The sequence below is a fragment of the Nelumbo lutea genome, chromosome 2 (assembly GCF_056320005.1).
Source record: "Nelumbo lutea isolate HS-2025 chromosome 2, American lotus-T2T, whole genome shotgun sequence".
Taxonomy (NCBI): Eukaryota; Viridiplantae; Streptophyta; class Magnoliopsida; order Proteales; family Nelumbonaceae; genus Nelumbo; species Nelumbo lutea.
In genome coordinates this window covers 37,515,136-37,539,855 of record NC_142685.1, presented here as the reverse complement: position 1 = coordinate 37,539,855, position 24,720 = coordinate 37,515,136, and the positions used below count along the sequence as shown (strand labels likewise).

Genomic DNA, 24,720 nt, shown 5'->3' with positions numbered 1-24,720 from the left:
AATCGAATGCTCACCCCTAGAAAGGAGATTTTGATAAAACAGTCATAAGGTCATCGATGTTGTATAGAATGAAGAGTTGGGAAGCAAAAAACAAACATTTCCAAACGAGTGTGGAATAAATGCTGTGCTGAGATAGATGAGTGGAAAAACTAGAATGGACAGGGCTGGGAATGAACTCATTTAAAGGAACCCAGGATTATCTCCAATAGGTGATAGAATGAGGTAAATTAGACTAAGATGATTTGGTCACATGCACAGAAGACTATCTACAGCTCCATACGACGGGATCTGTCACAATTTTGTGGGGATAGAAGAGTTGGGGGCACACAAAAAACACCACCCATTGAAGCAGTAAGAAATGATTCAAGGGTCATCATTTTAAAAATGGATTTCTCACTTAACAGAATTCATGTAGCTATCTCCATATAGTTAGGACAAGGCTTTAAATATTAAGTAACTGACTATTTATATTATAAGATTTTAAAATCTGATAGAAATGACAAATATGTAGACCAAAATGTCGTCTGCATGTCTTCCCTGTCAATATGCAGCTATTGTCTACGATGGGTACTTTTCTTCCTTAATCTTACTTTTACTCAACTGGTCATTTTCTATTATATTAGCCAACCCGATATGGTTAGAGCAAAGCTTGGATGATATTGACAACGAGTTTGATGATGACGGTGATGATTAGTTGTTTTAGTATTAACCATGTCTAATTTCACAATATCATTCTTCATAATGCTTCCATCAAGTCGAAAAGAATTCACCATTCTGATATTTGCTATGAAAATTTTTATTTTGTAATGCATTTAAACTTACCAGAAAATTGAAATTGAAAAATGTAGGTTGGAATATTTATGTTTCAATGGTTCAAAGGTAGAGAGTAAAGACGAGAGGATGAAAGGGTCAACAGTGTCATGGGTTTTGGTTGTTTCTTTCTTTTCTATTCATTCCATGTAGTTATAATCTCTCTCTCTCTCTCTCTCAGAGTTATCACACTTGTGCTTTGTATCATTCTGTTTCTGTTTAGCTATAAGTTTGCCCCAATTAATCTTTCTTTCTTTGCTTTTTTAATCATTATTTGCATAATGACTAGAATTAAGCATTAATTAATTATATTTGATGTTAGTTTTCATTTTCTACATTGAATTGTTGTTTAACCGTGTAATAAAAAATTTGGCATTTTGCCAATTATACTCTACTTGGCAATTTATAATCTAACTTCTCATTGCCTTATTGAATCCATGAACAAATATGCTTTGACATGTGAAATCATTAGGAATAAAGAACAATTTTTTTTTTTTGTTAAATTAGGAATGAAGAACTAATATGCTTTGAAAGCTATCCTTGCTTTGAAAACTATCCTTTACTCCAGAATTTTTCTTCTCATATCATACGTTGTCTTAAGGAATAAAAATTTAGAGAATTTTAATATTGAGCTTTCCTTAACAACTATTGTATCTTACAGATTGAAGTGACAATGAAATTTGAGGAAATGTGCTTGGAGTCTGCAAAAGAGTTCTCTCCATTATTTGCACAGGTTTGTATATTCTTATTGGTAACCTTTCTAACTGATCCTACTAATGAGTCCTTAATGTTCATTGTCATTTGACCACATGGAGTTTTCTCTTTTCTTCTCTTCATTCCAATAAGAAAATCTTTTGAATTTTCTTCATCTTCTTGGTTTCTGATGTTTGAATTTGAGTATGGTTATGCATAAACTAGAGAGGACCTTTGTTCAGTGATCCTTCTTCCACGACAAGTATCTGTATTTGAGTCCAACTAGCCTTCTCTTTATTCTTCTGATGACAAGGCCCTATGTTCTCATGAGGCTTTGTTCAATCCAATTGGAAGCACTAGAACTGTAGTAGAACTGTAGAAGAAGGTTTCTTCTGATGACAAGGCCCTATCTTTTTATTTATACTTAATGAAGAAAAATAACAAAATTACACAGATACCCTTGATGTCTTAAATTTCAATATTACTTGTTCTCCTATGTGAAGCGTAGATATCTATCATGCCTAACTTGCACAAGATTTTGTCTAGTTTTCTTTTTGCAGCCCCTTTAGTTAGAAATTAGCATGTCTGTCTCCTGTCTTGGCAATTATTTTTTTTCACATTTTAAGATAAAATGTTTTCCCTGATGAATTTTGTGTCCTCAACACGCTTTATCTTGTCATGTTGACTTGGATTATGAATTAATATTAATGGTAGTACTTGTCATGGTCATAATTCACCAAGTAAAACTTAATTGTAGTAGCTAGATACACATAGGGTCATTGTTAGCAAGGTTCAAAATATCGATACTGGCCGATATGCTGCTAGGGGTGTATTGGCCTGTATCGAGACTCAATTCTCCGTTCTTTTATGTTTTTTTTTTTCAATTTGGTTCAGAGGGGTTGGTTTAAGGTCCGTCTACTCTCTGAACCAGGTCAGACCCCGAAACATCCACTGTAAGGGTGTATCGGGAAGCCATCGGTATGATACGTATCGGACAATATGGCCTGATACATATTGAAACTTTGAGCCTTGATTGCTAGGTACTCTGCTTCTACATAGAGACAACAGAACTAGACTATTTCCTGCTTAGCTGCTCCTCCAGTTTAGAAGGTTATCATAAAAGTGTGTGCTTGTCATTGACTTAAAGTATCTTTAGATCCATTGCCTCTATTTTAGGGACTCTAGGTGTGTACTGAATAATAATTCTTATGGCATAAGAAATGTCTGGTCTAAGTTAATGGCAAGGAAGAAGGCCTATGCATCTCTAGTATTTCCATGTCAACCAGCGATTCATCCTCATCTTCGTTAAGCTGATGGTGTTATTTATAGGTGTTTTAGCCAGTTACCTCTAAATTCCCTAGTGTTCTTTAGTGGATCTTGGATATTTTCTTTAGGAAATGGAAAGGCCTTTTTTCGATGTAATTATTTCATTGTCTGGAAATACTCAAGATACCAGAAATTCTGTAAATTGCTTTCACCAGGTGATATGATGCATTGGTAACTGTCATAGGATGAGTAGTTAGTGAGTTATAATAGTTTCTTTATGTTGAAGTATAACAGGAGTTCATTGTTGTCAATGCAATTCCAAGGTGACAATGCACCCTTGGTGGAGCAGCTTGCCTGGACACCATGACTTGTCTCAAAAAGACCCCCATCTAGACAACTAAGGCAGCTGCACAGGGAACATGGCATCTTCCTAGGTGACATAAATCGCAAGATGGGTGCCTTACTATAACATCGTTAGTAAGGATACTTCTCATAAAGATACGTGTTGATACATCCTATCATATATTGCATATATTACTTATGATTTGTATTAGAGATTTACCATCGAAACATAAAAGATCCAAGGGGTTTTAGAAGGGAAAAGAAAATGAGGATAAAAGAGGTTTCTTCCGTTTTTCTACAATTACCTTCTCTCTATTACATTAAATAGAATAGGGGATCTGACCCTTATTCTCTTCTTATTTTCATTACTCTTTCTCTATCCTCTCTCAAATTTCTTATTTCTGTATAATAATGGGCTTCTTTATTTTCTACTAATTTTTTAACATGCAATTCTTCTATTAAATATTTAACTATTAAAATTCTATTATTGTCTTCTTTTAGATATGATGATTTACAATGTTTTGAGTTGAAAAACAAGGTTTTTAATAAAGTGCATTGAATATTTTCAATATGATGATATTCTCCATTCATTGGCTCTAGCTTAGAATCTCTTCATTTTTTAAACAAATAGAATCCTGTATTTCCACATTTACCTACCTTGAATGAAAGTTTTAAAACACAGAGGTGGTTTCACTACCTGGAGGCATGAGGCATAGTTCAGAACTCAATTGGGGCATAAGCCTTCCGAGCACAAGGAGGCTTAAGCCTCCCAAGTTCTTTTCTTTTCTTTTCCCTCTTTCTATGCAAGGAGTGCATGAGGCACACGCCTCTGGTACCCCTCATGCAAAAGGTGTTTGAGGCATACACCTCATGCACCTGAGGCATATGCCTCGGATTAATGCTTCCAGCATGTGCCTCAGGGCATTTTAAGGGTGTCAGTACGTGCATTGACCTAGGTTTCCCCACTTGAATGTTGCTGAGAGAATACTATGCTACTTGAATGGATTTCCAGGTAAAGATTTGCTTTATTCTTTTCAGTAACCTCAAGTTACTGCACCTTTCTAGGAGGGTAACATTGTCACGTGGAGAAGTTAGAAGTAGACTGGTTGCTAGATCCAGTGTTCAAATGAGCATAGAGTCATGTAGTGTATGAAATATTATGGTTGAGGATGTTTTTCTTCTCTTCTGTACTTAATACTACTTATTTCTTCATTAAATACTTAAAGAAACATCAACCATTCTCACTACTATGTTAGATCCTTGATATTGTGTGCTTATATTCCCAGTCAAGTATGCCAACTTGCCATATCTATGAACATATATCTCTTTGTTCAGAATAGGAAGGGTGAATTGCATTCTTATTGTAGAGATGTAGACAGGGACACCTAGTCGTTTTTTATATGTTGTTAGTTGCAGAAATATGCTCCCCATATTTATTTGTTTTTACTTCAAACTGCTGTACTTGTGTTTTCTTTCTCTCACAGTCGACAGGGGTATTTTTGTCATTGTACTCTTTTTTATCAAGTAATATAAAAGCCAGTGAGGGGGGGGGGGTGGCAGAACCTGATTCATTCTGCTCTATCTTTCTCTTATTCCTTCTTCTTGTTCTCAGTGTTTTCTGGGCAGTTTTTTGACTTGTTTAGATGCCGACGGCAAGTGGAGGACTGTCAGAAGTCTCTGGAGGTTGCGGCTGAAACTTCTCTTCTGTTTTCTATGGGTATTTTTGTCATTGTACTCTTTTTTATCAAGTAATATAAAAGCCAATGAGGGGGTGGCAGAACCTGATTCATTCTGCTCTATCTTTCTCTCTTTCCTTCTTGTTCTCAGTGTTTTCTGGGCAGTTTTTTGACTTGTTTAGAGGCCAACTGCAAGTGAACTGTCAGAAGTCTCTGGAGGTTGCGACTGAAACTTCTCTTCTGTTTTCTAGGGTTTTTTTTTTCCTTTGCTGGAATAACCATGTGTGTTGCAGCCGATTTGTTTCAGCCTGACTGCTCCTTCAATAAGAAAATCATTCCTTCCATCAGAAAATTGCTGGGAAGTGTGATATCTTGCTCAGTCCGGAATGGAAAATATTGGAAATGAGTCTAAACCAATCGGGGAAGGGCTTGTAGGGGCTGGTAGTGTGACAAACAGTAGCTCCTTCCAGATTTCGACCATCAAGTTTGGTGGAGCAAACTATCTTGAATGGGCTCAAATTGCAATGATGGCCATTGGAGGAAGGGGCACGCTAGGGTATGTATAAGTGGTGACACTAAGATGCCAGCCAAGGAAGACCCCTCCTATGCGAAGTGGGTTCAAGAAAATTACTTGGTAATGACTTGGCTTTGCAACTCAATGCAGATTCATATCAGTAGAAACTATCTTTGGGCCAAGACTACCAAAGAAATATGGGATAATATGAAGGAAACTTATTCTCAACCTCTTGATGTAGCAATAGCTTATGAGCTGAAAGTTGGAGTGACAAATCTGAAGCAGGGGGAGAAACTTGTGTTGATTTATTTCTCAACCTTAAAGTCTCTATGGCATGAAATTGATCACTTGGAGACAATTGAATGGGAAAGTCAGAAGGATGCAGCAACATATAACAAATTGATGGAAAGGAATGGGGTTTTTGAGTTTTTTTGCAGGGCTGAATTCTGAATATAATATAGCGAGACAACAACTTCTTACTAGGGAAGTTGCTACATTGTCTCAAGCATATTCTTTGGTACATAGTGGGGAGAGTAGAAGGAAAGTTATGCTACAAAACTCCAAGATTGAAACGACCTTTAGAGATCTGTTGGAAGGAAAGTTATGGTGACAAGGAGAGAAATGTAAGGAAGGAAGAAAAAGGGAGATCATATGTTACTATTGCAAGAAACCTAGACACACTATAGAGACCTGTTGGAAGTTTCATCCTTAGTTGGCACCGTCAAGAATTAAGAATAAGAAGGGAAATGCAAATGTTTCCATTGCTACAAATGTCTCATCCTCTACTAGAGCTACGTCGACCTCCTTGGATGCCTTGGCTGCTATCAGGGTAGTCTTGACGCAGTTGGAGAGTGAGGCTGGCATTACTGGACCATCTCAGTCTACCTTAGGCACCTCTATTTCCACTTCAGCTTTTGCTTAGTTGGGTACAGGGGCTACTGCCTATCATTGCCTCAACTACCCTTAACATTGATCTTGTTTGAATTGTAGATTCGGGTGCCTCAGACCATATGGCCAGTTTAGCCTCTATTTTCTTCTTACCACTTGTCCTCTGCTAGAGATAAGGTCTCTATTGCTGATGGCACTCTTGTCCCCATCTTTGGTAAGGGGGACATTAGAGTGTTTGATACACATTCCTTATCATTAGCTTTAGATGTGCCCAAACTTAGTACTAACCTTCTTTCTGTTAGTAGCATTACTAAAAGCCAGAATTGTTTAGCGACTATTTTCCCTAATCATTGTGGTTTCCAAGATTTGGTGACAAAGAAGGTGATTGGGACTGGCCATGAGGCGAATGGTATCTATTTGCTTGAGCATCCACCTGAAAGAAATAAAGGAGTTGGAAAGTCTTTTGTCTCTCAATCTGAGTTAGATTATGCTTTGGCATAATTGGTTAGGTCATTTGTCTTTTGGCATAATCGGTTAGGTCATTTGTCTTTTGGTCTTTAAAGAGTCTTTTTCCTACTTCGTTTGAATCAATCCAAGTGTCCAATCTAATGTGTGAACATTGTGAGTTGGCAAAACATTATAGATCAAAGTATACTTGGAGTAATAAAAGAAGCATTGTTCCTTTTGAAATTGTGCATACTCATGTTTGGGGACCGTATCATATCATTGCTATGGGGGATACAAGTATTTCCTGTTATTTGTTGATGATTATTCTTGTTTTTCTTGGGTTTATCTCATGCGTTCTCATGATGAGGTCCCCATTTTGACTCGTGCCTTCCATCAAATGGTTTTCACTTAATTTGGGGTGAAGTTCAAAGTTTCTGGATCTAATAATGCCAAGGAGTACTTCAGTAAACCATTTAACTCGTACTTCCTTGAACATGGAGTTATTCATTAGAGCACTTATACTTATACCCCTCAACAAAATGGGGTAGTTGAGAGGAAGAATAGGCACATCCTTGAGGTTGCAAGAAGCATTATGCTTAATTCAAATGTCCTTATACTATTTTAGGGGAATGCAGTTCACACGGTTGTGGATCTCATTAACCGGGTTCCTTCTCGTGTGTTGGGCATGAAGACTCCTTTCACCTTATTGTATCCTGAGAAAGACTTGTTTTCTATTCCTCGTAGAGTTTTTGGGTGCACATGTTTTGTTCAGATTTTGGGACCTAATCGTTCTAAAATTGATCCAAAAGCTTCCAAATGCATTTTTCTTAGGTAGCCCAAAAGCAAAAGGGATATTGTTGTTATGACCTAGTTTCTGGCTCTCGATTTGTGTCTATGGATGTTACATTTTTTGAGGATATTCCTTTTTATTTGGTAGTTTCATCTTAAGGGGAGAAAGAAGTGAGGGGGGTGTTTGTTCCTGAAGTTCCCCTTCCTATTCCTGTTCTTGAAAAGGAATTGTGCCAGGAGGATCATTGTCAGAAATGTAAGGAGTTGAAGGTTTAGCATAGGAGGTGGAGGTGAGTTGATTTTGGTGCTCTTGATCAGTCCAGGCCAGTTCCAATTTCTTTTGCAGCACCTGATCCAGATACTACTACTTCCAGTCCTGAGATTACCATCACAGAGCCATTGCCTTCTGCTAATGATCTTAACCTTCCCATTGCAGTCCGTAAAGGGAAACAGAGATGTACCACATGCACTGCTCATTGCATATCTCAGTTTCTCTCATATGATATCTTTCCCAATCCTATAAATCATATGTGGCATCCTATTCTGCTATATCCATTCCTAAAACTGTTTAGGAAGCTTTTTCTGTGCCTGAGTGAAAGGATGCAATGGAGGAAATGAATGCACTCATTAAAAATGAGACATGAGAGCTGGTTGATCAACCAAAAGGAAAGAAACTAGTTGGGTGCAGATGGGTGTTCACTGTGAAGCATAATGTAGATGGATCAGTTGAAAGATATAAAGCCCGTCTTGTTGCGAAGGGGTACACACAAACTTATGACATTGATTACTTTGAGACCTTTGCACTAGTTGCCAAGATGTTTACTACCCGTGTTTTGTTATCTTTGGCTGCAAATTTTTCATGGTCTATGTTCCAAATGGATGTTAAGAACACTTTCGTCAATGGTGATTTACAGGAGGAAGTGTACATGGAGTTACCTCATGGTTTTAATGATACAGATGATGGCAAGAAAGTTTGCAAACTTAAGAAGGTATTGTATGGTTTAAAGAAATCTCCAATGGCCTGGTTTGACAAGTTTAGACTTCCTCTAGAGAAATTTGGATATATGTAGGCTCACTCAGACCACACACTTCATCAAGAGGGGTGGTTCCTCCTTGACACTTCTTGTTGTGTATGTAGATGACATTGTGGTAACAGGTAGTGATGCTGATGAGATTTATTCCCTCAGACAATTACTTCACACGGAGTTTGAGGTGAAAGATTTGGGTCATCTTCGACGTTTTTTGGGCATTAAGGTGGTTTGATTTAAACATGGCATATTCATTTCTCAAATGAAATATGTCCTTGACCTTTTGGAGGAAATAGGAAAGTTGGGAGTTAAACCTACATACACTCCCCATTGAATTGAATCATAAGATAAGTGCAGAAGACGATGAACCTCTTGATGACAAGACCATGTATCAACGGATGGTAGGGAAACTTCTGTATCTTTGTCTGACTCGGCCTGACATTTCTTATGCTAGTGTTGTTAGTTAGTATATGCATTCCCCAAGAACCACTCATTTGTTGGCTGTTGAGAGGGTTCTAGCATACCTCAAGAGGTGTCTAGGTCATGGAATACACTTCAAGAATAATGGTCATATGAGGATTGAGGTGTACAATGATGCAGATTGGGCTGGATGTGTAGATGACAGGAGGTCTATATCTAGGTATTGTGCCTTTATTGGAGGAAATCTGGTTTCATGGCGAAGTAAGAAGCAAAATGTAGTGGTTCGATCAGGTGCTGAACCCAAGTAGAGATCTATGGCTCGTGGAGTGGCAAAAATTCTATTGTTGAGATCTTTACTTGAAGAACTTGGCATTGAGCATGAGAAGCCCTTAATGCTGTATTGTGGCAATCAGACTGCTGTTAATATCAAGGATTTAAATAGCAATATGATACATTCGATACGGGGAGTATCGTATCAGTATCGGCAAGAGGGGATACGGGATACATTACAACTAAACCCGTATTCCCTTAATTGCGCGTATCGGAGTGATATGCATTCGTATTGGCCCGTATCGTGATGTATCAGAGCGATATGCACCGATACAGTCGATACGGATTGGTGTGTTTCTTGCGCATGCGCATTTATTTGTAAAAAATGCATTTGGTGTGATTCAAACACAAATCACCCAACATTAAAGCCTTAATTGCGCGCTTGATCTACTAAGACAATTTTCAACTTGTGAAATTTAATGGAATAAAATAACTTTTTTCTATTCTAGTGTCCACATGTAATGCAGAAAAATTACATTTGTGTTTAACAATTCCAACAAAATAAAAAAAATAATCTTCAAAACTAATATTTTATAAACTAATAGAATAAATAATTTATTAAATCCACATTTATATAAAAAATTTGTTTGATCTCAAGAAATTTATATGAAAAAAGATATTAATAATAGAATAATTATTTTAGTACTTAATATTTATAAATTTGAACATGACATTTATCTTAAAATTTTACAAATTATTAATTAATATTTTAATTTGAACTAAATAAAAGAATATAAATTATTTATAAAAATAAAAATATTATTTACAAAAACCTCAAGAATATAATATAAATTGAATTTGTCAAATCCATTAATCTACATTTATATTAAAAAATGATTTTTTATCTCAAAATTTATGGAATAAAAATATTAATAATGGAATAATTATTTTAGCAGTTGAAAATAATGAATTTTCATATGATGTGTATCTTAGAAAATTTAATATATTTGATATATTTTAAGTTGATATTATATATTATTATAAATTTTTAATTTATATTTTAATTACATTTTCTAAGAACGTGTTTCTTGTTTATAGAAATAAAAGTATTGTTAACTAAACATTTGAGAATTAATTTTTAGTTGACTTTCGGTTAATATTAAAAATTAAAAATAGCAAAATAGAAAATCATCGACATAATAATTGACATATATTAGTTGCATATGTTTTGTGCCTTGAAATTCAATAGAAAATAACATTATAATAGCTTTGTGCATGTATTAATTATTAAAGAATATATATAATGTGTTCCAAGATTCTTGATTGATACAATATCAATAAAATTTTATGATTTCTATGCATCCCACTATATTAATTGTAGTATATTTCTTCACATATACCTTTAGAATATACATTTTCTATGTATCTATACATTAATTATGTCTATTTTGATCTTAAAAATAATGCTATTAATATGTTTATGGAATTCATATGCATTTTTGGCATATCCATATTTTTTTGTCTGTATCCATGTGTTTCCAAAGCGTATCCGTATCCGAGTGGTCCAATACGATACCTGATGCCGGTACTTTAATCCTTGATTAATATTGCCCATAACCCAATACTGCATGACAGGACAAAACACATTGAGGACCGACACTTCATTAGGGAGAGAGTAGCCTCCCAAGAAGTGTGCTCTCCTTATATTGTCTCTGATATGCAGCTTACTAATCTCTTCAACAAGGCAGTCACTAAAGTCAGGATGGATAGATTTAAGCAAGTTGGGAATGCTGAATATCTATTCCCAACTTGAGGGGGAGTGTAGAGATGTAGACAGGGACACCTAGTCTCTTTTTATATGTTGTTAGTTGCAGAAATATGCTCCCCACATTTTTATTTGTTTTTATTTCAAACTGCTGTACTCTCCTTCATTTCTTCTTCTTCTTCTTCTTTTTCTTCTTCTTCTTCTTCTCTTGAACAGATTTCGAACTAAACCTAGGACTTCTGTATCTGAAAACTTATCCTCCTGATAACAAGAACCCCTTCAGCCTGCAACTTGGGTGGGCCAAACTTGAGCCTAATCTGACCCAGCCCAATCTTTTGCATTGGTTGGGCCTTAAGTTTTTGGGTTTCAGGCTGGGTCTAGGACAGAAAACTTATAGTTGACCTAACTTAGGTTGGGCTTCAGTATCCTAAGTCCAACCCAACCCAAGCCCGACTGAACAAGTATATACATATATGCATTTTATTTATAGGAAAATATCTTTTTTTTTTCAATTATATGTATGTATAAAATATGTATATGTAAATTTGTTAAAGAATTTTTACATATTTTCATTTCATTCTAATCTTATATTTAGTTATAAAAACTAATAAAAGATCATTGTACAAAAATATATTCTTAAATTCTTTCAACTAAGAGGTGGCTCAGTTGGTACATTAGCTGGTTTATTCCAGCAGAGATGTGTATTTGATTCCTGCAACCAATGACTTTGGGGGGTGGGGGTTATTAGTGTGCTGCTGCTCTATTCAAACAGCCCCTATGGGGGATTCGGGTGTATCACTAAAATACCAAAAAAAAAAGAAACTTTCTTTCAAACCGACCAACCCACTCAAGCCCAACTTGACCTAACCTGAGTCTGAGCCTAGCCCGAGTTGTGTTTGTTTAAGATTTTGCTGGTAATTTGGAGCTCGACATTGGATTGGGCCAGGCCCGAGCTTGAGTTGCACATCTTAGGAATGGGCTTGGGTTGAACCTCTATCAGACTTAATCAACCCAATTTGCAGTCCTACTCTTAGATACCAAGGGTAGGACCCAATATTAATTTGCTGCACTAGCCCTTCCAATATTAACTTTAAATCCATCTAAATGAGGTATTCATTCTAGAGGCCAGAGTTCTTTCCTCTCCATTTAAGTGATGGAGTGTCCACAGATCTTGTCCTTGATCCTTCATCCACCTTTGTCATCACTTGGGGATCTCTTAAAGAAGTGGTAGAAACTTAGCTCAAATGAGCCCCCATCTTCTATTTCAAAATGTTTCTCTTATTCTTGACTTTTTCTTTTTTTTGATTGGTAAAAAAATTCATTAATTATTAGAGAATGGAAAATAAAGAGGCAAATAAATAGAAACAAAGAGCTCTATAATGGTCGCTGAGCCAAAGAATGAAATGACAGGTAAAACAGGAGGAATATGCAACATATATATATATATATATATATATATATATATATATATTTTATATATATGTGTGTGTGTGTGTGTGTGTGTGTGTGTGTGTATTTGATCAATAAATGATCAGATTTCATTAAGAAAGAAAAATGAATCAAGTACATGGAGGGGAGGGGAGACAAACTCTATTAGAAAAAAAAAAAAAAACATTACAGCATAGCCCAGAATCAAACTATTAGCATCTCTCTTAATCCAGTTAAACTGATTTTCCATTCCTTGAGCCATACCTCTGAACTTCCTTTTTTCGTTTATATACTCCCACCGGTCCATCTCCTCCTCCTTTTGTAGTCAACCAATAACAAGCTCCAAATCCCCTTCAATTATCAACTTGGAAATATTTAACTCCTTGGCTTTCTGAATTCCTTCCTCATTTCTGAAAGCACCTCCAATGCCAGAAGGTCCAGGATTGTCCTCACTACTGCCATCAAAATTCAATTTGAGAAATCCATTAGATGGAAGGGTCCAGGATGGTTTAATTACAGTTTTCAAAGGAATAGAGTCAGCTACTTCCCCCCACTTTCTCATCAGATCTGCAGCAGAAGCTCCTTCAAAAACTTTCAGAGTCCTCACCTGATGGACCACCCTGGTTGTAATTTCTTCAATGAGGTCTTCCCTATTTCTTTCCTTTTCTGCAAATAATCTTTAATTTCTTTCTTCCTAAATTGTCCAGCATACAGCATCTCTTGTACATCTCCACAAAGTGTTACCTCTTCTTTACTTCCCACTAACGAAGGTGGGGTAGAAGAGATTTTGTACATTAGGTGGGGGATTCCATCTGCACCCAAATAAGGAGAGAAACCAATCCCAAATTGGGAAAACAAAAGGACATGATATCAATAAGTGATGGGTAGACTCACCATTAGCCTTACAGAAAAGACACCAATGAGGAGATAAGCACCAGTTAGGTCTTTTCTTTTGGGGCAAGTCACAAGTATTAACCTTACCAAGAAATACTTCCCAACAGAAGCATGCAGAGCTTTGAGCCTATATTGTTAAGGTTTTGGGCCTTTTGGCTAACCTAAGAGTCATGTAAAGCTTTGTTATTATGCTTCGTTTTAACTTTTAGGAAAGCACATCAGCTTGTGATGTTTTCTCAATCCTACTGAACAACATTCCATATTTTTTTTCTTCAGATTCTGCATCTCCTTTATGACAAAGACATACTACAAGAAGAAGCTATTCTCTCATGGGCATCTGAGAAAGAAGGGGCAGATGAATCAGATAAAATTTTTGTTAAGCAAGCAGAAACATTTATTCAGGTTAGAATATGTCCTAACTTTTCTTTTTATTTTCTATGGAATGCTTTTTGTCATTATTATTATGCAATTATTTTCTGTGTCCTTTTTAGTCCCACTTTCCACTTAACAATAGAAGGCACTTGTTGTGAGGTTGTTTCATGTTTTGGTATTAATTTTTATTTCCATTGTAAATATCTGCTTAATAGCTTTTAAATTAAAATCTAGGCTATATTCCCTTTGAATAAATTATTTTTAAATATAATGGTCATCCTTTTAAATGTATAGAGAGATTTGATGTTTATGTCTTGTAGGCAAGAAACAAGAGGACAGGGGTTCTTAATAGTTGGATTACAATCTTCATTTTTTATTTATGGGAAAATTCCAGATTAGTACCCTGTACTTTAGGGGTAGTGTCAAGTTAATACCCGAACTTCAAATTGTGTCACTGCAGTACCTAAGCTTCCAAAAACTGTCAAGTTGGTCCAAAACTGTATCATATAAAAGGACAAAAATGCCCTTCACCTATCATCTAATTTTCTTATGATTCATATCAGATCTGTAACCACTTCCTCGATTTCAGCGACTCTGTAGATGTCTGTAGGACTTTCTCCTTCCTGTCCTACATCACGTATTTAAAATCCTTCGAAGATTCTTCACAGTTCACATACAGCCACGTCAAGGCACTTAAACTGAATTGGTAATATCGTGAAAACCAGAAATGGTTTTTCGCCGGATATCTGAATACAACCACAAAATCAGACGATGGTAATGCTGGAATTTGACTTGCCGCTGTAACAAGGGAACAGTGGCTGAAGTTCCTAGAAGGTTGCCGACAAACTGGTTGATTACTCGACAGAAAACAAACGGGCAAAACAGAGCGCAAATCATTGTGGTCCAATGAATTAAAAAAGAAAAAACTTGTTCAACAAACGTCAGTGATTTAAAAGGCGTGCCTAGGTGCACAGGCGAGGCACATTTTGGTGTATGTGCCTCGCCCTGGTCCTAGGTGCACCCTTTTCAAAAGGTGCACCCCTTTCAAAAGGCAATGAAAGTTATAAAATCATTATTTTTTTATGTGAGATAAGAATTTTAGACCCTAACATGGACTTATTCGGGCTTGCCTCGAGGGGCGTGGTACAAAGGCGACGATTTAAGAATGTAAAATGTTTTACATCACATTAGCTACTTGAAGCAATGCAATTAAGGAGAAAAAGAGATTGTGGGTTTTACATGCTTGAAAATGCTTTATATGTTTGCTTTTATTTTTAAATTTTCATTTGAATACACTTTACATGTTATGTTTATGTATTTTAGTTTTATATAATAGGATTTTTAAAACATTTATTTTAAAATTTAAGTTTATATTTTTTATTAACATTATGTTTAATATTTTTTGCATTTCTTTTAAAATTTTTTGGCATTTTTTTTATTTTTCTGACTTTTTTTTTGTAATTTTGTGACTTGCTTAAAAAGGCATGCACACCTTGCACCTTGCTCCTCAGGCGCACGCTTCTTTTGCGCCTTGTGCTTTTAAAACACTGGCAAACGTATGAAATTCGGCTTCCTAACATCCAAAAAGCAAGAAAAGTCCACTTCAATCCTCACTGCCTTCATTTCCTGTAAGCTAGATGAAGAAGAGACCCTCTTGTTCTGTTTGGTTGAGATTAGAATGAGCTAATCTCACCCAATAGTAACAGACTGCTTGGTCTTCAGATTTAACATAGGGAGTAACAATCTCCCTACTTGTTACTTTCTCTCTCACAAGATGGCAATCAACCTCAATGTGTTTAGTCCTTTCATGAAACACTAGATTGGAGGCAATATGTGTTACAGCTTGGTTGTCACAAAATGATTTAATGGGTGACAAATTATGATATTCATCTCTTGAAGAAGATGCTTCAACCAAACTAGCTCATAGGTAGCATGGGCCATTACCCTGTTTTCAGCTTTAGCACTACTCCTAGCAACCACTCTACTTTCTTGCTCTTCCAAGTAACGAGATTACCACACAAGAGGGTACAATAATCTGTAGTAGACTTCTTGTCCATCCTTACAATAACCTGTAACAAGATTTTAGGGACTGACATTTGAATCAACAAGGCCCGAGCAATTTCAATCACATGATTTTTTTTTTCTCTCAACCACTCCACTTTGTTGAGGAGTGTGTGAACATGAGGACTGATATATAATACCATGAGAGTCAAAATAAGACTGAAAACTATTATGAAAGTATTCCTTGGCATTATCAGAACGAAACACTTTAATGCATACATCAAACTGAGTCCTTATCTCAACATGTAAAGATAGATAAATAGAGAACAATTCTGAACGGTCCTTCATTAAGTAAATCCATGTCAATTTTGAATAGTCATCAATAAATGTTACAAAAATATCTGAATCCATTATAAGATGACACACCGATAAGGACCCCAAACATCTGAGTGGGTTAAAGCAAAAGGACTCAGGACTCTCTTATCATCCCTAGAAACAAAAGACACTCTATGATGTTTACTTAACGAACATGACTCATAATCTAGCTGAGTTACAAACTCCAAAGTTGGGACTTGCTTTTTTAAAACATGCAGAGAAGGATGACCAAGACGACAGTGCCATTGATGTGGTGTAAGAGAGGAATGAGGAGCCTTCTGAGGATCATGGTTATCCAAGTAGTACAGTCCTCTAACTTCACAACTGCCACCAATTGTCTTCCCTATCTTGAGATCCTGAAAGACACAATATGAAGGATAAAATGTAACCGAACAATGAAGGGTTTGAGTATGCCTACTTATAGACAAGAGACTAAAGGGGAACTTGGGAACATAAAAGACAAAGCGTAAATTAAGGTCAGAACCAAGAGACACATTACTAGTACTAGTAATAGCATAAGAAGAACCATCAACAAAGGTAACACTTTGAGAGGTAGAAGGTGGTGACAAGGATACAAACATATCTAAGGAGCCAGCCATGTAGTCTAAGGCTCCAAAATCAATTACCCAGGGTGAAGGTGAAGAACTAGAAACAAGGCAAGCAGTACCTGACTTCATAGGTGTACTAGTGGCAGAACTAGAACAGACAAACTGGCAAAGCTTTTCATACTCCTCATGTGAGATAAGGATTGTGTCTTTATCCTTATCAACATTGGAAGCAAGACCATCTTCAGTCACACTAAGACTAAGTCACCTTCCACCATTGCATGGTTAGCCTAGGAAGATGGAGGGCCATAAAGATCATGACAAAATTCGACTATGTGACCTCATCCACAATGTGAGCACTAACAAGCTGAACCACGACCTCTACCATTACGACCACCACCTCTTGCACCACCAACCTCTCTACCACCTTCTCGTGCACCTCTAGGCCCACGGCCAAAACCCCCTCACATTACCTCCACCTCTACCACATATTTCTACCTAGAAAACCTCCTTTGGAAACCACTATGGTTGATCTCTCTGAAGGTGGGAGATGATCACTATGTGGATTTGAGGCTCTTATGCGGGAGAAAACCTCAGACAATGATGGAAGATCACTGCTCCCTAAGATTTGGGCCCACATTGGTTCAAATTCAGACCTCAATCCAGATAAAAATCTTGCCACATTTAGATGGTCTCTTTGTTCTTGTTGAGTCTTCAAAACAGTGGATAGGGGTTGATAAACATTAAGCTCGTTCCTTAAGCCTTTTGGAGAATCATAGTATTCTTTAACACTTTTATCCCCTTGTTGAAGAGAAAAATAGTCTTGGTATAACTGGTAAATTCTTGTGACATTGTCTTGTCCAGAATACAATTGTTTGTTATGGTCCCAAATCTCCTTGGTCATGTCTAGAAACATATGGTTCACACTAATGGGATTCTCCATGCTATTCGAAAGGGATATCATAATTTGGGCAATCTCTTGTACCCGGTAATTGAATCCTTCTGATTCACTTTTCAATGGACCCTCCTTGATGTACTTCAACTTGCCTAATGAGAGATACCTCAACCGACTTGGTCCATGAGACCTGATTGCACAACTACCGTAGGTTTAGTGCTACTATTTGATGAAACCATGAGCGAGAGGAGATCACCGATTTTAGGCAAACTGTCAAATAGCTGGTATGTAACAACTGTAATACATCTTTTTCTTTAGGGAAAACACCAAGAATCATCAGCCTTTACTTTAGAAACACTTGGGAAAGATTACACACTTACCACAAGGTGTCCCCACACCACAAACCACCACAAAATCACCATAGATTGAGGAGCGCCTGCCTCATAACTCAAGACATCACAAGGCTGCCCTCTTCAAACTGCCGAATAGAGGGCTTTTAGAAAAACACCACCAACTCAAACAACACTGCAACTTGAGGCATTAAAGCCTCTTTTCCAAGTGGGCAATCAGTCATCTTAAGTCCTTTTCCTCTCCAACAAAGAATAAAGAATATTCTCTATTCCTAGGCCACAAAAAGCTGAGACGTCAACAGTGCCGTGAAACAGTACAGTCGACCTCAAGGCTTTGATACCATGTTCCAACTTCAATAAAAAAAAGAAAAGGTGAAGAAAATGATAGAAGAAAGAAAGAGAAGAAAGGAAGAGAAAGTGAAGGGAAAGAGAAGAAAAGGAGAAAAAAAAGAGGGAAGACTAGCAAGGTGAAATCTCATTCACTCCACCTTACTGTCGACCCAGGTTGTATTAGCATTCTACTAAAGCTGAAATGACTACAATACCCTTAGGTAAGTTACAGCAGACATAAGAGAGAAAAATAATATGAAAAAGACAATAATGCCCCTTTCAACTAATTCTAACAATTCTAACAGTTACAAATAAAGTCAACCCAAAATCGATCAAATCCACAAGCCAGTAAGTTGATTTCTAAACTTGATATATGGGATAGTGATGTCTTTTAAGAAGCCTCTCCCAAACAAGCTGACAGTCCACTTTAATATGCTTTTTCCTCTCATAAAATAGTTGGTTACAAGTAATGTGAATAGCAGCCAGATTATCACAATGAAATCGATACCCAATTCTTGAACAGCAGCCAGAATCATGGAAAGTTGAGCAGGAATACCCAATTCTTGACCATCCAACCCACATTAGCTCTGAGTAGCTCTGAGTAGCACAATATTCTGCATCAGTACTTGACCATCCAACCCACAGTTTGTTTCTTTGTTTTCAGATGACTTGATTACCACCTAGAAAAGTACAATATCCTATAGTGGACCACCTATCAAAAGGTGAACCAGTCCAATGAATATATGACCTGGCGATCCCTTTAGATATTTCAATATATGATAAGAAGCTTCCATGTGCAGTACCCTTGAAGAGCCCATGAATTGACTGGGCCCACTTGTTGCATGAGAAATGGCTAACCCAGTGATTGCTAGATAATTCAATTTCCCTACCATTGCTTTTACCTTCCTGGATTTTCTAAGAGATCACTTTGTTCTGATGCTAACTGGACACTTGGGTCCATACAAGTGTAGCATGGCTTGGACCCTAGTATACATGTCTTCTCAAGCAAATCAATGACATACCTGCATTGGGAAAGACTAATCTCAGTGGGAGATCAAGAAACCTCGACCCTGGAAAGTTCCTTGGTTCCCTAAATTCTTAGTATAGAATCTTTACTAAAGAAAGGACTTAATGATGTTGGATGGGAAGGGGTCCTACCGACTTATGATCTGGTGGTGGGCTTCACGAGCTTGATTGATGGCTGTGGGTGATTAGAGATGAAGGATATGAATGGAGAAACAATTAGAATGCTTGCTGTTACCAAAGAATGAAAAAGAAATTGGAAGAGAACACTTGCTGTTAGGGTAAACAGCAAAGTGACAGATTGCAATGACTGCTTATTTCATAAACTCAACTTAGTAACCCGGATGTCCACTTTTAGACTCCAATTTGGACTAGGACACTTAAATAAGAACTCCAACTCCTAAGAAACTCTAATGACACTTTCCTAATCCAAATAAAACTACTTTAATTTAAAGACCTCAGAAATTAATAAAAATATTGAACCGTAAGTTTAATGAAAATAGTAATTACGATAATTACTATAGATAGTAATTCAGAAAGTTACCTTAAATAGTAATTTCGAAATAGCAATAAAAAACTAAGAAATATAACCCTATTCTTAAGACACCCACAACTAGAATTATTTAATAACTGAAACAGTACCAATATCCTATAACCCAAAAATTCTGAAACTGGCATAGGAATTGGAGAATTGGCTTATTTATCGAAAAAAAAAAAAAGAGAATTGGCTTATTTCCCCATGAATTCTTTCCTTGCTTCTTCATCTGTATCACTTAACATCTGTAATGCCATGTTTATCATCACCTATAATAACAATACCTTTTACATAGACAAATAAAATAATCTGCCCTGATGATGTCTGTCTACAAAAAATACAGAATGGTGTGTGGTTGGCACTTCTTCAACCCAAAGAGATCAGTGTCAAAGTTACCAAACCAAACATGGGTGGTTGCTCTATATCAAGGTTTAAAATGTTGGTGTTGATGGAGATGCCAGTCATCAAAATATGGGACATACGTCAGAAGTGTCAGATAGAAATATTGTAAAAATATAGGCATGGTGGAAATATTATGAAATATGTGGAAATATACAATGATATTATGTTAAGTGATAAAAGAAGCATTAATACACCATTTTAGACTATTATTGTATTCCTTGATCTTTTTTTATTTAAATGCATCTTAAATTTTATTTTAAACTAAAAATAATAAATTAATCAATGACTATTTAAGTAACTTATTTGTTACTTAAATAGTCACGGTGTGTGTGTAGCTATGGTTACTTGTATCCCTCTTAAAGTAGAAGCATGGGAACAAAACCACCCTGTCCCCACCTCATGAATCCTCTATGATGTGCGTTATACAATGTTGAAAATAGCCTTGTATGAACAAGGGTTTACTGTCTGCTACTGAACTAAAGAGAGGGTAAAGGCAAAGTTGAAGCTAGCTGAAGCACGAAGACCAAATGGGATTTTTTTGCTGATGCAGCCTCTCCGCTTTTACAGCTCACTTCTCTTCTTTCTTTTCTTTTTGCCTTTTCCTTTTTCCATGTGCATTGGATGATTCATGGTGCACACTTGCACCTTTGAGCTTCAAAGTTTCTGAGGTAAAACCACTATCCTAGAATTCAACTAAGATGCAGAATTGGCTAAGATTTGCATTTTGCCAGATTCCATTTCTATGGAAGTGGACCCAATTTGGGGATCCAGTGGTTTGCAGAATTTACAATTCCATATTCCACCAGAGTTATGTAGGATCTTTATCTTTTAGAAAGGACTTACGGTATATTGAAATTAACTATCATGGAGTTTATTATTCCTTTACACCTGTTTTGTAAGTTGAGGATCTGAGATGTGCCCATGCCCATGATCTTTAGAAATTGTAGGTTTAGAATTTAATTGTTCATTTGTCTTGCTAGCGCAACAGTATAATCTTTTGAATCTTTAAAGAGCATAATTGTGATCTGATGGACAGAATTAGGACTAGTATCAGTGAGAGTAGTCTTGTACGGTTAAGTAATCTCGAGTATGTACCATTTAAGCCCTTCTTTTCAATTAGCTATAAAGATTTTTTTATCTGCAAAAGTGAATTTATTTTATTAAGTTTATTTTCTATAAAAATTCATCTTGTCCTTATTTGCATCATTGCTGTCTCATTTAGTACTTATCAATTGATTTGTGGGCTTTATTTCCAGTGGCTGAAAGAGGCACCTGAAGAAGATGATTGATGACGCAACCAAACTAACGCAGAGATGCTTATATATAGCGCTGCCTTTTTGGAACTACAATCTATACAAGGCATTCTTTGAGCTGGGGAAGTCATTTTAATGGGTATCCCTATGATTTTGATGAAATATGTTTTCATCATTCTGGTACATGAACTTTCACATCTGACAGAGATGCCTCGCTATGGCTACTGCTTTCATCCGCAGGAGTGATAGGCCTGTAGATAAGATGAAATGACAGTGTTTTGGTAAAGAGAACTTCATTTGTTATAAAGATTTAGTGGAAACTGGAAAGTCAAATATTTATTCAATTGAGTCCTCTCTCTCTCTCTCTCTCTCTGTGTCTGACAAAGTATCATACTTGATGACATAGTGCACAAACCAGATTCGGACTCGAACAGGTTTCATCCAATTTTTCTTGCGAGGTTATCCAATGTATCAAACGGCTTATGGCAGAGATGGGGGAACCAAATCTTGAGAAGTAAATTTACTTCTGCATGTCCATGGGAAAAGGGGCGGCACCGATTGAACATCCAATCCTAAGTTTTCAACACATCTTATGCTGTCTAGCCATCACCAAGTCTCATTGTGCCATGTGCTAGAGAATGATGCTGCAATATTTATGCAGTTGCCTTTTGTCAAAGTAAGAGGATTTAAGGGAACCATTTTCCAAGTGAAACTCGTCAGTGGAACAGGGCCGAAACAAAGGTGGAATAAAGGAAAAGAGAAGATAGTATCACATCCTAAATAAGAATATTCAAGTGCATAATCCTATTTGGCTAATTCTTAGGGTTCTGTTGTGACATCCCATCCTTTCTTAAACACAAGGTTTTAAAAACGGTTTGATCATCCAGATCGAACGGTTCAGACAGTTTGATCTATTTGACCTATTAGGGTAAGAGGATGATACATGTATATAATGTCTCATTTCTTTTCATGGGAAAAGAGACGAACAGGTGGCTGTCAATTGGGAAAGAATAGAAAGAAAGAGAAGGAATGAAGGAGTTGGTTCACCGGCAATGATGACAACGGTGGCAGTGGTAACAGAGCAGCGGCGACCATGAACCATGAACCACTGCCCGGGTTGATTTTAGAACAGTGATTTCAGATCTGAGATCTCATTTTAATCCCTCCCCCGTTTCTAGATCTCCTCTCTATAAATGCTCTTAAAAGATTAAATAACAAATATTTTATTAAACAATGTTTTTTTTTTTTGAAAATGCAGTCCACTTGAAAAACGGACCTAGAGATATAACCGTTTATGGGTTAAGTGGTTCGAAAGAATGCTTAAACATTACTTTAATCTTAACAAGCAATTTTTCTCCTTTCTCCGAGGTTGGGAGACGGTATTGAAAAGCCAATCTTAGGAGATGCATCAAGATGCATTTTGAATATGCATTGATAGTTTGATACAATAAAAATAATAGGGGAGTTGAACGAATTATAAAGTTTAATAATACTAAAATCTAGGTCTTAAATGATTATAAATAAAGTCATAAATATGAAAACACATACTTTAATAATTTATGTGAAATATCAAGTACCGGACACACCTGACATACAACACGTGAGGCTTGAATATCTTAATTCTTAAACTAGAAGTCACATAATCAGGATGAGTAATTCAAGTATATGGTTTAGTGGTAGATATTACCTCATGATGTAACCGTTTCTGGTCACGTATCATTTTTTGTGATGTGTAAATTTTTGGCTAAATACCTTGTTATTTGACCCAGTGGTGACGTGCCTTGGTGATGAGCTACTTGGTGGCGAACTCCCAAGTGGAGAACTGCTTGGTGGCGAGCTTCCTGGTGGAGAGCTACTTAGTGACGAACTGCTTGGTGGCAAATTCTTTGGTGGTGAACTGCCTGGTGGCGAGCTCCCTGGTGGAAAGCTACTTGGTGACGAACTGCTTGGTGGCAAACTCCCTGGTGGCGAGCTCCCTGGTGGACTCGTCATTTGACCTGCTCTTAGGCAGCCTACAATTCAGAGGATGGTGGAGCTCCTTGGTGCAGCGCAACCTGACTACCCTCTACATGAGGTGATTTCCTCTCGTTTGTAGGTGGCGGGAGCTGGGGGACCTGCGAGAACTGAATCAGAGGACCCGGGGGTATTTTCCCGGCAGGGATTCTCCGATGCCTAAGTTAACATTCTGATTATAGAGAACTTGGAGAGAAATGAGAGAGCTAGAGAGCAGGGATACTATCCTTTTTTTCCCTCTCCCTCCCCTTTGGGGGGTGAGGTCTTTATATACCAGAGTCCTTGCGGGTTAGGTGGGTGAAAAGCCTCCAAACAGTAAGACCTGTCACATCCCATCAGAATTGGGGTACAGTGGTGAACTCCTCGAGGTCATCAGGCTGGCGCTTGTGTCAGGCGGCCAGGTCGGCACCTGGGCCAGGTTGTCAGGGCGGTGCCTGCGTCAACCGGCGGGTCGGTGCCTGGGCCAGGTTATCAGGTCGGCGCCTATGTCAGCTGGCAGGTCGGTGTCTAGGCCAGGTTGTCAGGTTGGTGCCTATGTGAGTCGGCGGGTCAGTGTCTAGGCCAGGTCGTTAGGTAGGAGATCTTCCTGCGATATGCCAAACTACTCCTGTACCGAGCTACCCTACAAATGGCGAGCTGCCCGGGGGAGCTATGCCTAGCTACTTGTGGCGAGCTCTACCGAGCTGCCTAGCTCCTTGGCGAGCTCTCTGGTGAGCTACCGAGCTCCTTGGTGAGATACCGAGCTTGTAGGGTATGCATGCCGAGATTATCGGTGGGCGTCTTATGGACGGCTAGGTCGGCCAGGTCGGATCATGTGCCAGGCCGATCCAGGTCAGCCAGGTCGCGCAGGCTGCACGTAGGCCACGCCAGGCTGCCCGTAAGCCGCGTGCAGGTCGCGCCAAGCCGGCCAAACCGGTGCCCGGGTGAGACCCCAACTTGGTAAGTTGTTGCTTGGGTGTTTGCCTAATTATCACGAGGTGACACGTGTCGCAATTTCATTGGAGGGCCAAATCTGCCCTCATCACCTCCCAAATTGATATTAAGCAAGTGAAACAGTTTATACTTAGGAATGACGAGGTGGAGAGAAATCTTAACATATTTGTTTATGTGGGAAAAAGGGATTTTCGAATTTGTCTCACCTCGCCTTAGTCATTTTTACTTATATACTTAAAATTTATTTATTTTTTATTTTTTGAAACTTACTTTGACCTATTTAATATTATATAATATAATATTTAATATTAATAATATAATATAACATATATTAACAGTTATCATCCCCAACCGGTCCAGTATTTTGGGCTTCCCCAAGCCCTCTCAGAACCCCGACCAATGGTCAAAAGACCCACCCCAACTGAGAAGGGATAGGATGGGACCTAACAGGGACAGGTCAAAT

The 24,720-nt window shown here is 37.5% G+C and overlaps 1 protein-coding gene across 4 annotated transcripts in view; it reads left to right on the top strand.

The window, feature by feature from the left end:
* LOC148869921 (Trimeric LpxA-like enzyme) overlaps nucleotides 1–21,655 on the top strand; it is a 63,190-nt gene extending 41,535 nt beyond the window's left edge. For all 4 annotated transcript variants that reach the window (XM_088969398.1, XM_088969397.1, XM_088969399.1 and 1 more), the window contains 3 exons: nucleotides 1,472–1,543; nucleotides 13,507–13,632; nucleotides 21,315–21,655. In XM_088969398.1, the coding sequence (XP_088825524.1) occupies nucleotides 1,472–1,543; nucleotides 13,507–13,632; nucleotides 21,315–21,347 (231 nt within the window). In that variant the 3' untranslated portion in view covers nucleotides 21,348–21,655. The remainder of the gene's footprint in view (nucleotides 1–1,471; nucleotides 1,544–13,506; nucleotides 13,633–21,314) is intronic.
* The last annotated feature ends 3,065 nt before the right edge of the window (nucleotides 21,656–24,720 follow it).